Source organism: Oenanthe melanoleuca, chromosome 3, assembly GCF_029582105.1.
Source record: "Oenanthe melanoleuca isolate GR-GAL-2019-014 chromosome 3, OMel1.0, whole genome shotgun sequence".
In the NCBI taxonomy this organism is placed as follows: Eukaryota; Metazoa; Chordata; class Aves; order Passeriformes; family Muscicapidae; genus Oenanthe; species Oenanthe melanoleuca.
This window is the reverse complement of record NC_079336.1, coordinates 62747850-62762526: the sequence shown is the minus strand read 5'-3', so window position 1 is coordinate 62762526 and position 14677 is coordinate 62747850. Positions and strand designations below refer to the sequence as shown.

At 36.8% G+C, this 14677-nt stretch overlaps 1 protein-coding gene across 2 annotated transcripts in view; it reads left to right on the top strand.

The window, feature by feature from the left end:
* The window catches only part of SHPRH (SNF2 histone linker PHD RING helicase), a 55952-nt gene that overhangs the window by 17069 nt on the left and 24206 nt on the right, over positions 1-14677 (top strand). For both annotated transcript variants that reach the window (XM_056487882.1, XM_056487883.1), the window contains exons 10-18: positions 549-800; positions 1602-1680; positions 3478-3641; positions 3732-3988; positions 5927-6048; positions 8530-8618; positions 10317-10406; positions 12435-12542; positions 13039-13181. In XM_056487882.1, the coding sequence (XP_056343857.1) occupies positions 549-800; positions 1602-1680; positions 3478-3641; positions 3732-3988; positions 5927-6048; positions 8530-8618; positions 10317-10406; positions 12435-12542; positions 13039-13181 (1304 nt within the window). The remainder of the gene's footprint in view (positions 1-548; positions 801-1601; positions 1681-3477; positions 3642-3731; positions 3989-5926; positions 6049-8529; positions 8619-10316; positions 10407-12434; positions 12543-13038; positions 13182-14677) is intronic.

Here is a 14677-nt window from a genome sequence, read left to right as displayed (position 1 = left end):
GCGTGGTTTTTTCCATCTCCTAAATCCCTGCAGGTAAAACTTAGAATGTAATTTCTGGTTTTGATGCATATTTCTGTCTTTGTCTAATCATCCTTTAAATTTTAGTGAGTAAAATTTTTGGGAGAAAGGCAATAAATCTACACTAAGGGAGAGGAGAAGACTGAATCTGTAACAGTGACTTACATAATGTTGTTTCATACAACATTACAGAATACCTAATCTTCAAACAACTGTTACAACAGATAACTGTTGAAGAATATAATGAAGTCCTCTGTCCTTCAAAGGAGGAAATAAATGTTTTGCCAAGTCATAAAATGTTATGCATACAAATTTTGCATCCATGACTCTATTGTATTTATTAGGTTACTTAGGTGAATTTTCCACCATACCATTATATGAATACAGATTTTATGAATAGTTTCTTTTTTACATGAGTGACATTGCTAAAAGCTTACACGTATTAAGCTGTGCTGATTTTTGGCATTTTTATCAAGGCGTCTCTTGCCTCCCTTGTTTGCTGTTGCGCTGCTGACTGTGGATCTCTGCAGGTGTACCAAGGTGTGAAGAAGCATGGCTTTTTGCAGCCGCACATGCTGGCGGAGCAGGAGGTGGTTATCACCACGTACGACGTCCTGCGCACCGAGCTGAACTACGTAGACATTCCCCACAGTAACAGCGAGGACGGGCGCCGCTTCAGGAACCAGAAGCGCTACATGGCCATCCCCAGCCCCCTGGTAGCAGTGGAGTGGTGGAGGATCTGCCTCGATGAAGCACAAATGGTTGAGTGCACTACTGCAAAGGTATGACATTCCTTGTCACGCATTCATTTAACTTTCAACATTTTGGACAAGTCTACTGTAAATAATAAAGGAGTCTTTCCTCTCCCCTTCTCAATGTTCAGAGTACACTCATGTAATTTATCTTTGTCCCTTGTTCTTTAGAAGTGAATTTTCTGTTGGAGATACTTACTGTTAAACAGTTCTCCTGTTGGAATTTTGGCAGATTGTAAAGTATATATCCAGCTCAAAAAATACTTAACATAATCTATACTGACAGTTTAAAGAACTAGGTCATCGTGTTGTATATGGTGTTTGATAGTTTCAAACAAGACACTAGCCTTGTTCAGTGATGTGGTTCAGAGGCATAGATATGTCCTTTGGGTCTAGAAGCTAAAATAGTCAGCAGACTGTCTACAAACTCAAGGGATACAGTCTGCAGGGGGGATTATTTTAATTAGTGTTTGTCCAGTCTTTTTGCCCAAGACAGGAAGACAAAAATGCTGCTTATATAATGTGTTGCATTAAATGTTTTTAAAGTTTAACTTTTTTTAACATACAGTTTATTTTGCTATTTGTTTGCCTTCTGTGGACCCTTAATTGCACTTGATTACTTGCAAGAAGACGTGGCTTTTATCAGCTTTCAGTTACCTTCTAAAAAGATCAAAAAATTTATATATTTTTTATAATATATTGCACCAATGCTGCTTCTCAGTCCAAGAGTACATTCTGAGAAGGTGTTCACACTTCTTAAAAATAATGTTGTCAGACTGTGTTCTACTCTGTTTTTCCTTCCCTACCATTGGCTCCATGTCCTTTCATTAGGCTGCTGAAATGGCACTCCGTTTGAGTGGAATCAATCGTTGGTGTGTCAGTGGCACTCCTGTGCAGCGAGGATTAGAAGGTGAGATTTTATGTAGCATTGTAATCTGTGGGATTTCCTTATGGTGATAACTAGGTGGGGCTTTGAAGCAGTTAAAATGCCTGCTAGTTTTGTTCTGAATTCATTAGGTACTCTAACTTTGTAAGCCATGAAATTTAAGCATGATAATAAAGCCATCAATACCTGTATCAATATTAAAATCGAAGCGCTGAAATCTTTTTGTCTCCCTGAGCTAAACAAATACTTTGGGGAGCAGGGAAGCTGTATGTCTACTAGCTGACTCAAGTCTATTCAGCAAGTAAAGCTGTATTTGCTTTTTGCACAGCTCTGTATGAGCTACCACAGGCATCCACTGCCATGAATATAAATTCTAAAAATCGTGCTAAAGCCTATGAAGCTGTTTCAAGTAAGTCCTTATGTAAGGACTTAATGAATTGGGATGTGTGGAGTAGGTAGCTGTATGTTAGTAGGTGGCATTTATCTTTTATTTGTGTGGTGCTCAAGTTCTGTACACAAACTTCAGACAGAATAAAAGAAAGGGATCTGACTAACTGTCTCCCCGTGTTCTCTTATGGATTTTGGAATATATGGTATGTGTTGGGGCAATGCATTTGGAAGTAAATAAATCAGCTTTTGTGGACTGTTGTTGGATACTAAGTTGTAAAAATCAATATTTTAGATTAATTCATTATGGAACTGTGAATTAAATTTATAAATACATGTAATAGTTGTGGGAATACATTGTTAATAAAGTAAAGTTGCAGAAAAAAGTGATTGATTTTTGTGTTGTGATGAACTCCGTCAAGGCCCTGTGTGTGATAGTGTTGATGTAATTCATACCTGAAATGTCATACAGTTCATAATGCATATTGACAGACTCTCAGGCTGTACTAGGGCAGCCCCCATCATGTTGGGGATGAAAACTGCTGACTCATTTCAATCTGTGCCACTGCTGCTGTAATGCAGAGGGATAGGACCTCTGCGTAAACATTTGCTTCTTGCATAGGAATGATTCTCAGGATTTTTCTTCCTCTGGTCCGTGATGTAATTGGTGAATGTCTTGATGCTTTCAGCTGAATACCGAATTATGATAAAGCTAACAGAATAAGGAATATAGCCACCAAATTTTCAAGAACTATAAGATATCATCACGTCTCTGCTTCTGCAGTATCCACATGCAGCATTTAAATGTGTGCTTCTGTATTTTTCCAGTAAGATTTAGACAGAAGTTTAAAGTCAGTATGTCCTTACATTTCTTTCCAAAAAGTGACAGCTTTCTGAATTAGGCAGAATTAGCAAGATGTATTGAAGTGTCTTTTGTTAATTTCTTATGAATTAGTAGAGAAGTGAAAATTCTTCTGAATTGCAGCCCCTTGTAGGATTGTAAGCAGCAGACAGTTGGTGCACAGCAGGCTCTGAAGTAATGATGGTGAGCAATATTGGTTTAGAAAAACCTGGCAAACCCAGTTAACCATATGCAATCATGTAATTTCTGCCTCTTGTCTCTGCTCTGAATAGGTTTAAATTCTTTGCTCTCTTCTGCTAAATTTGGAATTAGGAAAGTGTCTCACAAATAGCTATATTCTCTCAAGTTGTGTAGAAATCAAAAACAAGCTAAAGGAGAGAACCTTCACCTTCCACCACCCAGACCCCTGCCTCAATTTGTGTATTTTGCTGAAGGAGTGTCTGGAAAACAAGTGCGAAAGATAAAGGTCAAAAGGGAGATAGTTTATGACTGATTGCCTTTATATGACAGTTAATTTTTTTTTGAGACATATTGCAAAGTATTAAAACTCAAACACTTTATTTTCTTGGCAGATTTATATGGATTAGTCCTTTTTCTTGGAGTTGATCCTTACTGGGTCAAACATTGGTGGGACCAACTACTATATCGACCGTATTGTAGGAAAAATCCCCGGCCTCTCTACAGTCTAATTGCGAAGATAATGTGGAGATCAGCAAAGAAGGATGTGATTGACCAAGTAAATAAAAGTTTTGAGTTTTAGAATTCTTGAACATCATTTATCAATACTTTTATTTGGAAATTACTTACTTTCTTTTTTAAATTCCAGATTCAAATCCCCCCTCAGACAGAAAATATACACTGGCTTCACTTCTCTCCTGTGGAGAGACACTTCTATCACCGCCAGCACGAGGTGTGCTGCCAGGATGCATTGGCAAAACTCAGGAAGATTTCGGACTGGACTCTTAAGCTTAGCAGCCTTGATAGAAGGACTGTGACTTCTATTCTATACCCTTTGCTACGGCTGAGGCAGGCCTGCTGTCACCCACAAGCTGTTCGGGGAGAGTTCTTGCCACTACAGAAAAGGTGAATTTCTGTCATTTATTAAATGGCTTACTGTATCCCAAGCAAAACACTGATTGTCTCCAGCAGTGCAAGCACAGTCCTCAAATAAGCTTAATTTAAGCTTCTTTAGTTAAATGTGCAACTATGGCACACCAAGGTAATCTGACCTCAGAAGCTGAACACAGCGCAGTGGGGTCATTAGTGTAATTCTTGTGTTAAAGAACATAGTACTGAAGGCATTTGATTCTCCAGTGGCATTCTAACCTTACTATGACTAGGGTGTTGCAGGTAATGGAGTGTGAAACAAACCAGATTCTTTTTTTGTTTTAAAATAAGCCCAGCGTTTGGTTTTTTTGTTTTTTTTTTGTCTGCTACAAAACACATGTTCATGAATGAGAACAATGAATCAGCAGAATGAAGTAATTCTTTAGTTCAAAGAAAATGTTAATGTGAGGTTGCAGAATTTGTAAATGTAGATTCAAACTTGAAAACTTTTCAAATGCTCTTTTATTTGTGTGCTTTGAAGATCATCTCCCCCCACAAGTGCTCTGCAAGGACCAGTTTGGTCTCAACTTTTGTTGGACCAAAAATAAAAACATGTTGCCAGTCTTTTTTTGAAATGTAGCTGCTACTTTTCAGTCGCTTAGAAGTTAGCACTACCAATGTTATTGCTACTGTTTCCTAGTCCATCCATTCTATTCAGTCTCTTTCAATCCTTCTAAGAAATTGTGTCCAACAGACCCCCACCCCAGCCACCGACATCTGACTGTGCATCAAATTGTGTATTTTATATGTACATCCCTTTGCTGTTAAAATTTACTTGTTACTGCTGATGGTTTTGAAAATAAAAGGTAAGTAGCAATGGTGGAAGTGTCCGCATATGGAGGTATCAGTGTATTTACCCTTGCCTTTGCAGAATTCAGTAATTATGAATAGTGATTATATTGATTTAAAACTGACTCTGGTGTAATTCTGCACTATAAAACCAAGAATCAGTTTCTTCAACTGGAACAATGTTGCAAGCAAGTTAAAATAAAGGCCTAGGCAAGGGTATTCCTTCCAGCATGATTTGAGCTCAGTCTGTGCAAGAGTTATGTCACCTCTTACTCTGTTCCACAGTACTGAACACCAAGTAGTAAATGCTTCTCCTGAAGGTGAATGAGGCTGAGAAGCAGGGTTTGAGTGAAGGGGTGTGTTGTCTGGTCTAACAGCAGCAATTGGTACCAGAAGCAGCCTCTGGTCTACTATTGTCTACTCTCTTGTCTCTTCATATCAGTCCTCTGATTCTTTAACCTGTGGTCTTACTCCAAGGTATCCTTCAAGCTTCCTTCTTGCATCCTCTTCATTTCTGTTCCTTCTTCTCTCCTTTCTCTCCACATCTGGTATTTTTATGTTAAGCTAATTCTCTTCTAGTGAAATTCTTCTCATAATTTGCAGATATGACAAATGTAGAGAAGGAAGTTTAGAATGATTTTTGCTAGTCTTCTCTGTTCTCATTTCACACGTTTTTTTCTTTACATTGACACTTCATGTGTTTTGTGTTTAGACTGGTAGCAGAGGGTAGAAGTGTAGTCTGTCATAGCTGTTTTCAGCTGAAACAGCTTTTGACAAAAAGAAGCTTGAGGTCTATTTTGCTTGTTTCCAGTTCACCACTAACAGAAAGAGAAAAGTATTTTGCCCCATGAAGGATTATTTTACCAAGTTCAAATTTTCTTATTGTGTCGTATTTCTTTGTGTTCCAGGAGATGTCAACCTCTGGCCACACAAGTTAGGGTAAAGCTCTAGCAGGAAGAAAATCTGACAGCTAGAGGTTTTTTAATAAGTAAAGAAATCTCAAAAAAAACCGTTTTCAGTATGTTGGATCCATGTAATGATCTGCTGTACTGCTCAGCATGACCCTCTTACTTTTCTAATACTGCGATTCTGTTTCACATTCAAGCCATTTGATCTCCTTTTCAGCACCATGACCATGGAGGAGCTGTTGGCATCTCTACAAAAGAAATGTCGAACGGAGTGTGAGGAAGCTCACCGACAGTTGGTGTGTGCTCTTAATGGCTTAGCTGGTATCCATATCATCAAAGGTAAGGCCAAAGGGCTGTAGCATATGCTTTGCTCCTTTCAGTACAGGAGTGAAGGATATGCTCCATCTCTGGCTACTGGGAGGTTAAAAGAAGTCATATTTGCATAATGGTACTTAACCTGCTTTTGTTTTATCAGTACTGCTTTCTGGGCTTCCCTTGTGCTCCCAGCCATGCAAACTGCTATGCTGACTGTGGATTCCTTTTGCTGCTCCTACTAGACAGCTCTGTCAATGTCAATTTTGTCTGAATTATAAGGAAAAAAAATGTTTGAATGAGAGAAAAAAATTACATGAATCTTGATTGTCCCACAGAATAAAAATGAATCAAAATTACTCAGTTACGAATGTGTAAAAATTCTTCTTTTTCAAGTTCCTCTGAAGTTGACATGCTGTTTGAATTTTTCCAGCTCATGTCAAAGTCTTCCTTCAAAGAGAACAGGCAAACTGCCTTTTCTCTTACTTGCCCCACAGGAAGACTATATTCAGATTCTTTAATCTGTAGTTAGTAGGTTTGAAATATTTTGTTATGATTGCTGAATGGAGATAAGTGTTTCTGATAGAGTTAAGTGCTTAAAAAGAGTTACCTACAGATGTAATGCTTGTAAAATAAAGTTGTAGCAAAAATTATGTTTGGCCTCTTTTGAAAAGCAGCTTGATAAAAATTTCATCTGATGAGAAACAAAAGCAGGACAAAAGAGGCAGAGTTCTGGTCTGTAACTTCTCCCCCAGTATTACCCTTATGCTCAGACTTCTTTATCAGGAAAGGGGAAGCACACCTTACATAAAAGTGAAGCCATGAATTTAGTCTAATTGAAAACTTAGAGATCTATTTATTATTAGTCCAAATTTAATTGCTACAAGCAAAGAAAAGAACAATCACACTTACTTTTTCTACTTCTTGTCCTGCTTTTATGCTCACCTTTCTGCTTAGGCCCATCTGGACCCTGAGGTCAATGGTTTCGTAGATGTGGTGGCAACTGCAATTGCCAATTGTCACTACCTTCATCAGGAGGAATAAGATGTTTATGTTGATGGTTTCTCCCTCACACAAGAATCCAGTGAGGGTCATTTTTATGTTTGCTAGCACGTTTGCATCTTCATGCAGCTCCATGAAAACGCCAAATTTAGTGTACATGATGCCTTTTATGAATGTTACATACTCTTTCTTTGTTCTCTTTGTTGCCCCTAAAACCAGTTTTGTCCAGCTCTAAGCCTGCATTTCTTTGACTGTGGGTGAGTTGTTTATAGCCATGGCTTTCTTATTCACTGCCAAGCCTGTGCACCATCTCTTAGCATCCCATGGCTGTACTCTACACTGCATCCTATATCTTTACTTGTCAATAGCCTCTGCTGTTGTTACTAGGCCTGTATCTCCCTACACTACATCATTGTGGTAGTTGTAAATATCTCATTCTACATGAAATAACTGCTTGTTACTACTCTATATATAAAGCTGTGTTTGTACCACACAAAGATAAACAAAATTTTAAAAATATACTAAAGACTAGCCTTGGACACCTAGTGAATTACAGAAATTGCTATCACACCTAAGACAACTGAAATATTCAGGCAGGTCAAGAAAAATTCAAGGGAGGCCTGACAAGCTTCAAGCTAATTCAGCAAATAGCTTTTGGCTGGTTCCTAGTAATAGCAATCCTATTTTGTGGGACTACACCCTAACAAATGCAGCTCTTTCAATGTAAGAAGCAGCAAATCTTGTTGATATAGAATTGTTACACTTCCATATAGATAGGGTGATTTTTTTTTTTTTAATTCTGTTATCTGTTTTTATGCATTTCTTCTCCCTGTATTTCTCCATGTTTTAAAGTATCTTAAGAGAGTATTACTGGCTAAGTAAATTTCCATCAGTTGAGAAAAGAAAATTTAAATGGATTTATTTTTTCACTGCTTTTCCATACACAACTTCAATTTTGTATTTCTTTTTAATTTATATAAGCTATTTTCTGAGAAGTAATTGTGATGCTGGCAGCTTACATTAGTAGTTATAGCATAGTAGTTATGCTCTCTGCATGTATCAATAATTTCTGCATTTCTAAAGTGTGACACTTTCATGGTTTTCACTAGGAGAGTGAATTTGCAGTACAAATTTAGCAATGCATCACTGTAGTGAGTTGTAGATGATATTTTTTAAAAGTGCAACATGAGATGTTTTTGAATTTATGCAACCGTGAACACATATTTTAAGATTAAGAGGTTTACAGGTCTTAAAGTCACAAAAGAGATTTAATTTGGAAACTGCGTAATTCTCTGTAAAATATCATATTCTGTGTCTTGCCAATTTTCTGTGGAGGAGGCATGGAATGACTAGGGAAGAATTGCTTGAAGACAGGCACTTACTATACAGACTCTCTGAGAATATCTTAGTATGTTGCAAGTAGTATATTACTTGTAAGGTCATGGCTGCTTGTATATTTAAAAACCAACACAATGTCTTTGTTTTTGCTACTCTTTTTTAATTCAGGAGAATATGCATTGGCTGCGGAGCTGTACAGAGAAGTACTAAGATCATCTGAAGAGCACAAAGAAAAGCTCAAAACAGATTCCTTGCAAGTGAGTGAGCATTGAAATGTAAAGAGACGTAGTTAAGAACTGGAATACTTTAGATTTAATTTAACAGGTCAGTCTTTTCTTCCTCCCAGTGGTGTGCTGAGTTACTCTTTCAGCCTGCTGTGATGATCACAATTTTTTGATCACAATCTTTAGATGGGAATCTGTCCCATGACCTTCATGTTTCTTTGGGTTTTTTTTTTGGTTTGTTTTTTTTTTCTTTTTTTATCTTTTTTTTTTTTTTTTGACCAAAAAAAAAATAAAATTACTGTGTTTCTAAAAGCCTATTTGTGAATTTTCTTGATGTCCCTAAAGCAGCGTTTGATCTCCACCTGCTGTTCTGCAGTACAGTTAACAAGCTGAATTCCTTGTCTGGTGCATGAGACTGTGACTGCTCTTGTTAACAGTTATTTTACATCCTGCAATTACGGAATGCAGGGTTTACACTGAGAGTGATATTAATGTGCCAAATGATAGAGGAATAATAAAGTATTTGCACTGCAGAAGATAAAAGGTCATCAAAATGTGGAAAAGAATTGAAGTGCCTTTTTGGGCATTTGACTTCATGCTTTGTGAATACTATTTAAACTTATGAATGTATTTTCCTGGTAGAAAAAGTCATGGTTCTCTAAGTAGTAGTAGTAGTTCTTCAAGAACTATCAGTTCTAAATTGACCAAAATTTTCTTCAGCATAATCAGATGTAAAATGTTAGTGACACACAGATAAAAAGTGATCAGTTGTCTGTTTCTTTACTTGCTTCTCTGAGCAAATTATTGTTTGATTGTGTTGCACGTGGTCACCTGATGTCTCTGTTGTGCTTCTTTGATTCTTCCTTTTCCTTTCTGACTTCCTGGTGGCTTTTTTTGTGTAGCATAGATGTATTAGCGTAAACTTGTTAAGCTGCTCATAGGTTGTTAATTAAATTGTTCTACTGGATTGTGCAATACAATAAATTTGACTGCTGGCCAGTCCTGCTAAGTAGCTGAGATAGTAATAGGGCAGAGGTGAAGAGAATCCAGGATGTGAGAAGGACACAAGGATAGTGGAGGTTATTAGTATGAGTTTGTGGGAGCTGTACAGGAAACATAATATTCTTGGTTTGGTTTGAGAAACAAAGGGTGAAGCCATAGGAACAGAGTTTCTTTTTATTAATAATCAAATTTATTTTCCCTAAAAGTATACCAAAAAGTCATGTATTTTTCAATATCTTCTGTTTCAGAGAAATGAAAATTATGAAAAATTATTGCAGCTCTTGGTATCTGGTCTTTTCCTTACACTTTATTTTGCTTTAGATAGACTATATGAATTGCTACCTCAAAATGTTTTAAAAGACATTTACCAAAGAAAGTGCTCTGAGATAAAGAACTTGTTTTTCATAATAGTTAAAGGTTGTTTTAATTAGGAGGGTGAGTATGCTATAGGATCTGATGACCTGGTATAACACTTGCCTGCTGATTTGCTTTTGAGATATTAAAGAAGATCTTTTTGATATTTCATTTCTTATCATTCCCTGTCCCAGTAAAATGTGGAAAGGAATCTTTCCTCTATAAGATGCTTCCAGATTAGCAGAGAATGACAAAACTGACTTTAAATTGATGCTACTTTCTTGCTGTAAGCTTTCATTGCTGTACAGATTTGTCCTGTCACGGATGTTGCAATGGGGTTTTTTCATGGTTGCTCTTGACTTTTTGTATATTTAGAGACTTCATTCTACACATAATTTGATGGAATTGTTGGCAAAGCACCCAGGAATTCCCCCAACTTTGCGTGATAGCCGACTTGCAGAAGAGGTAAACATATTTTGTTTTCACATAAATATTGAAGAGCACATTTTTATTTTTTGTTCCTTCAGCATTTTCTCTAACTAAAGAAACAGCAATTCTTTTCGTTTCAAAATAAATAGCTTTTGAGCTAACTAAATACATTTCCCTTAAACTTAGTAAATCAAGAATTGTTTACTGTGTGATGATAGCAGAAATGTCCAATACAGTATTGCTGTTCTCAATGCTGGTGATCTCTTATGTTGTGAATGTGTTATATGGAAATGTTAATAATTTTTACCTCTGAAGTGCTGTTTTCCCACCCCCATATTCCTGTGGAAATAACTTACATAGATGTTACTGATAAAGAATGTGTCATCCTGAATTCTTCTGAGTCTTTTATCTCCATGCATTTTCTTCAGCTTTCCTCATTTTTAACTTCAAGTAGTCAGAGTTTTCTGTAGATAAAGTTTTTTTTCTTTGGCCAGATGAGCAAATCACTGTATATCACTTTCTACATGCATAACCTTAACAATATCCTTAATCCTAACTGGGGAAGTGTCTGGCAAAATAGCTGGGATTACTCTTCCCCACTGGTTACTTGCAGTGGACATAAGGACAACATTTGCAACAGAATGTAATTTTTGTGTCACTGTTGGGGCTAAAAGGGACTCTAGCTGAACTTCCTCTCAAAGCAAAGTCAACATAAATTTCTGTCCAGGTGTCCTAGGGCTTTGTCCAACTGGCCTTTTAAAGAAACCAAGGAAAGAGGTGTCTCATTTTAACTGAGTAGCATGTTCCTGTACTTCATATATCCCATAGTAAGGAGGTTCTCTGTGAATTTTTTTCCTGTGTCAATTTATAGCCATTGTCTCTTGTTCACTTACCATGTACTTCAGCAAAATGCCTGGGCTTCCAGTCTTGGTGATTTCCTTCTGCCTGCTGGGAAGCTGTTCTTTAGTAATCTCTAAGTCTCTCTCCTTCAAGCTGCACAGGCCCAGTTCTTCCAGCCTCTCCTGTTTTATGCTGATGAGGAGAATCTGTCTTACTATCTGACTATCTTTTGACATTTTATAATTTTTATGCAAATTTTATGTAAGTGTAGCAGTGTTTTCTGTTTTAATGAGCCTTGTTCTCCTAAATACATAAAGTTTGTAACTGCCTTATATAGTTCTATAGAAGTACTGCCTGTTTTTTATTGACCTGTTACTCTAGCAGTTTTTAAATACTGCATTATCCTAGCATGATTATGAAGAAACTATTAGAAAATGTGTTTTGTTTATAAATGTGATGCCAGGGTGGTTTTTCATAGCTACCTTTTGCAGTAGTTCTTGCAAGTACCCGAGAGTCCTGTCCACTCTAGGTAAACTGGGCTCTGTAACAACAATGTACTATCTCAGTAGTAGCAAGCAAAAAAAGGCTTAAATATACACTAAAATGCACAAAATAAATGTATGTATTGAAGTCAGTATGTAAATTGCAAGATACATGTTACTTTTGTTTGTTCATCAGTTTTTAAAATATAAAACAAGCTGGCACTGCTTTTATAGTGGTGGCACTTGCATGCCAAGAGGGTTTTCACTATTAGAAGTAATTTCTCTAAAAAAAATTGTATCTGATGCATGTAATGAAATTTAAGCCTTTCTTGTTGTTTTATGAGTAATTTTTTTATCTGGGTAAGTTCAATTGTCCTGCTCTCAGACTGTTCTGGATTCCTTTTATGGTTTACTTATTCAACACAGATTAAGTAAGACTGCTGAGTTGTATTCCAGTTTCCTTTTGTAATGTATCGTATTCTATTGTGTTGTTTGGGCTTACCCAAAAGCAAAGTTAGCATCTTTATAGTCATTTGTCTCCTCAAATATTTTTTTTTGGCTTACTAATAAATGCTGGATTCTAGAGGACAAGAAATATTGCTAAATATTGCTTACAGATGAAGGTGGTAGCACATTGATAGGTAACCACTTAAAAACACTATGGTAGCTGGGGAGCTTTTATGTTTGCAGTATTCCTCACAGATATGATTTGTGCATAGTTTAAGCTTTTATTTCCATACAGGCAGAACAGCTTCGACAGCATTATATGAGTAAATCCAATGCAGAAGTTGCAGAAGCCCATCAGGCCTTACAGCCAGTCCTTCAAACCATTCGGGAACTTCAAAGAAAGGCAGGTACCTCTTAAAGGCTTTGTCTCTTGACTTCTGTCATCTTTAAATAATATTATTTTCACCTGTTTATCCAGAACTCTATCTGTTTATCTTCTTTCTCCTATTAAAATTACAAGGTCACTTCAGTGTTGCTCTATTAATTTCACAAGGAACCTTGCTTTTTCTGATTAAATGATCTTTTCATCTCCTTTTGGGAGAGAGAAGGAAGAAATTTTAGGACCACAGTATTTCTGTGGCTGTTCTGTGTAGATAGCCTTGGTGAATCTGACTCTACTGAAGGGATATAAAGGTGTGAAGAATGTAGATAGTTTCTTAGTCATGTGTTTACATATCAAGAGAAAATGGGATATTTTTAAATCACACTCTCATCCTCCACTTTTTGTGGAATTAGCCAGTGTTTGACCATGGACTAAAGAGCAGTATATGCCTGTGCTGTATTGAGTAAATTGGTTTTCTGTTGAATGTTCAAGGATAAATCTCTTGTTTTTTATACAGATACATTCAGGTTCTCCTTGGTGGTTGGATGTCATCCAGACAGCAATACAGTATGCCATCGATGAGGAGCTTGTTCAACGTGTGCAAAATGAAATAACCTGCAACTACAAACAACAGACGAGTAAACTCTCCATGGCAGAGAAGTAAGAGGATAACTGAAATAGGCTCTTAAGTAAAATCTACTCAGGTCTTCTTACTAGTTTGTGCTAACAGCTGCAATTAGCATACATTCTTGCTTCAGAGCATCTGGACTGCAATTATGTTTCAAAACCAGTCCCTGAAAAAGCACAACTAGATAGAAGACTTGGAAAGAACAGCAGGAAAATTACTGTTTTCTCTTAGATAAGCATTCTTTGAAATGTTCTTCTGTATTATCTACTGTGGTTTTGCAGTCTTCTATACTTGTAAAACTGCTGAGTAAGAAGAATTCAAACATAACGTAAATTATAACATTAAAATTGAGTAACCTGTAGAAGACATTGGCTTGCTTAAATACAAAGTAGACAGACAGTATCAGAAAAACCTTGTTTGACACCATAAAATAGCATCGGTGCATTTCTGAGCAAAGAATTTGAGGTTGGTTTCATGTTCAGGACAACAGTATACCACTTCTTTTTGGGTTCAATTACAAAGTAGTGAATTCAGAAGGGACATTCAGAGGTCACTTAAATCAACCCCCATCTTTAGGTCCAGACTCCGTGCTGTTCAATCCAGTAAAGTTGCACAGGGATTTGACCTGTTAAGTATCTCCAAGGAGGGACATTCAATAGTCTCTGTGTGAAACCTGTTCAAGTATTTGGCCCACTTGGTGGAAAAGAAAAGGCATTAAAATTCTTTTACCCAGTTAATATTTGCATGTTGCATCTTGTGTACATTGTCTCTTGTTCTTGTGCCAGGTGCCTTTGACGAAAGTTTGACTCTGTCTTCTCTGTACCTTCCAGTTAGATAAATATAGAAGGCAATAAGGTCTTCCCTAAATTTTAGGATGGAATATACCCTTTTCTCTTAACTCCCTCTTGTACATTCTGGATAAAGGTCTGTAGGTTCGTCGCAGAAAAGGGAGACATAGGAAGGACAGTGCTCTGATAGTTTAACTTCAGGCAATTTTCTCATATTCTCATATTCTCATTTTTTATGCTCTTAAATACAGTCTTTCTGAATCATGTTTTAGTCAAATACATTTTTATTATATTTATTATATATATAAATATATGTATATAAATGTATATACATCTGTGTACATGTTTATAAAGTGTGTGTATAAATTTAAATACTTAAGATACACACGTATTTTAATTCCATATGTAAAGATGTATCTTCCACTCTGACTACTCTGCCATCATGATTCCAAAAGGTTGAAATTTCTTCTTGAGGGAAGTAAATGTATCTTTATTTTCAGTACTTAACAAAAATCTATTGAAAAATCTACATAAAGATACAAAACTCTTTTTTCTTCTGCACAAGAGGCAATGGGCACAAACTGTTCCCTCTGAACATCAGGGAACGGTTTTTTCTGTGAGGGTGACTGAGCACTAGAACAAGTACCCTAGAGATGTTTGTGGGGTCTCCATCCTTCAGATACTCAAAAGTTGTCTGGGCATGGTCCTGGGCAACCAGCTCTAGGTCACCCTACTTGAGG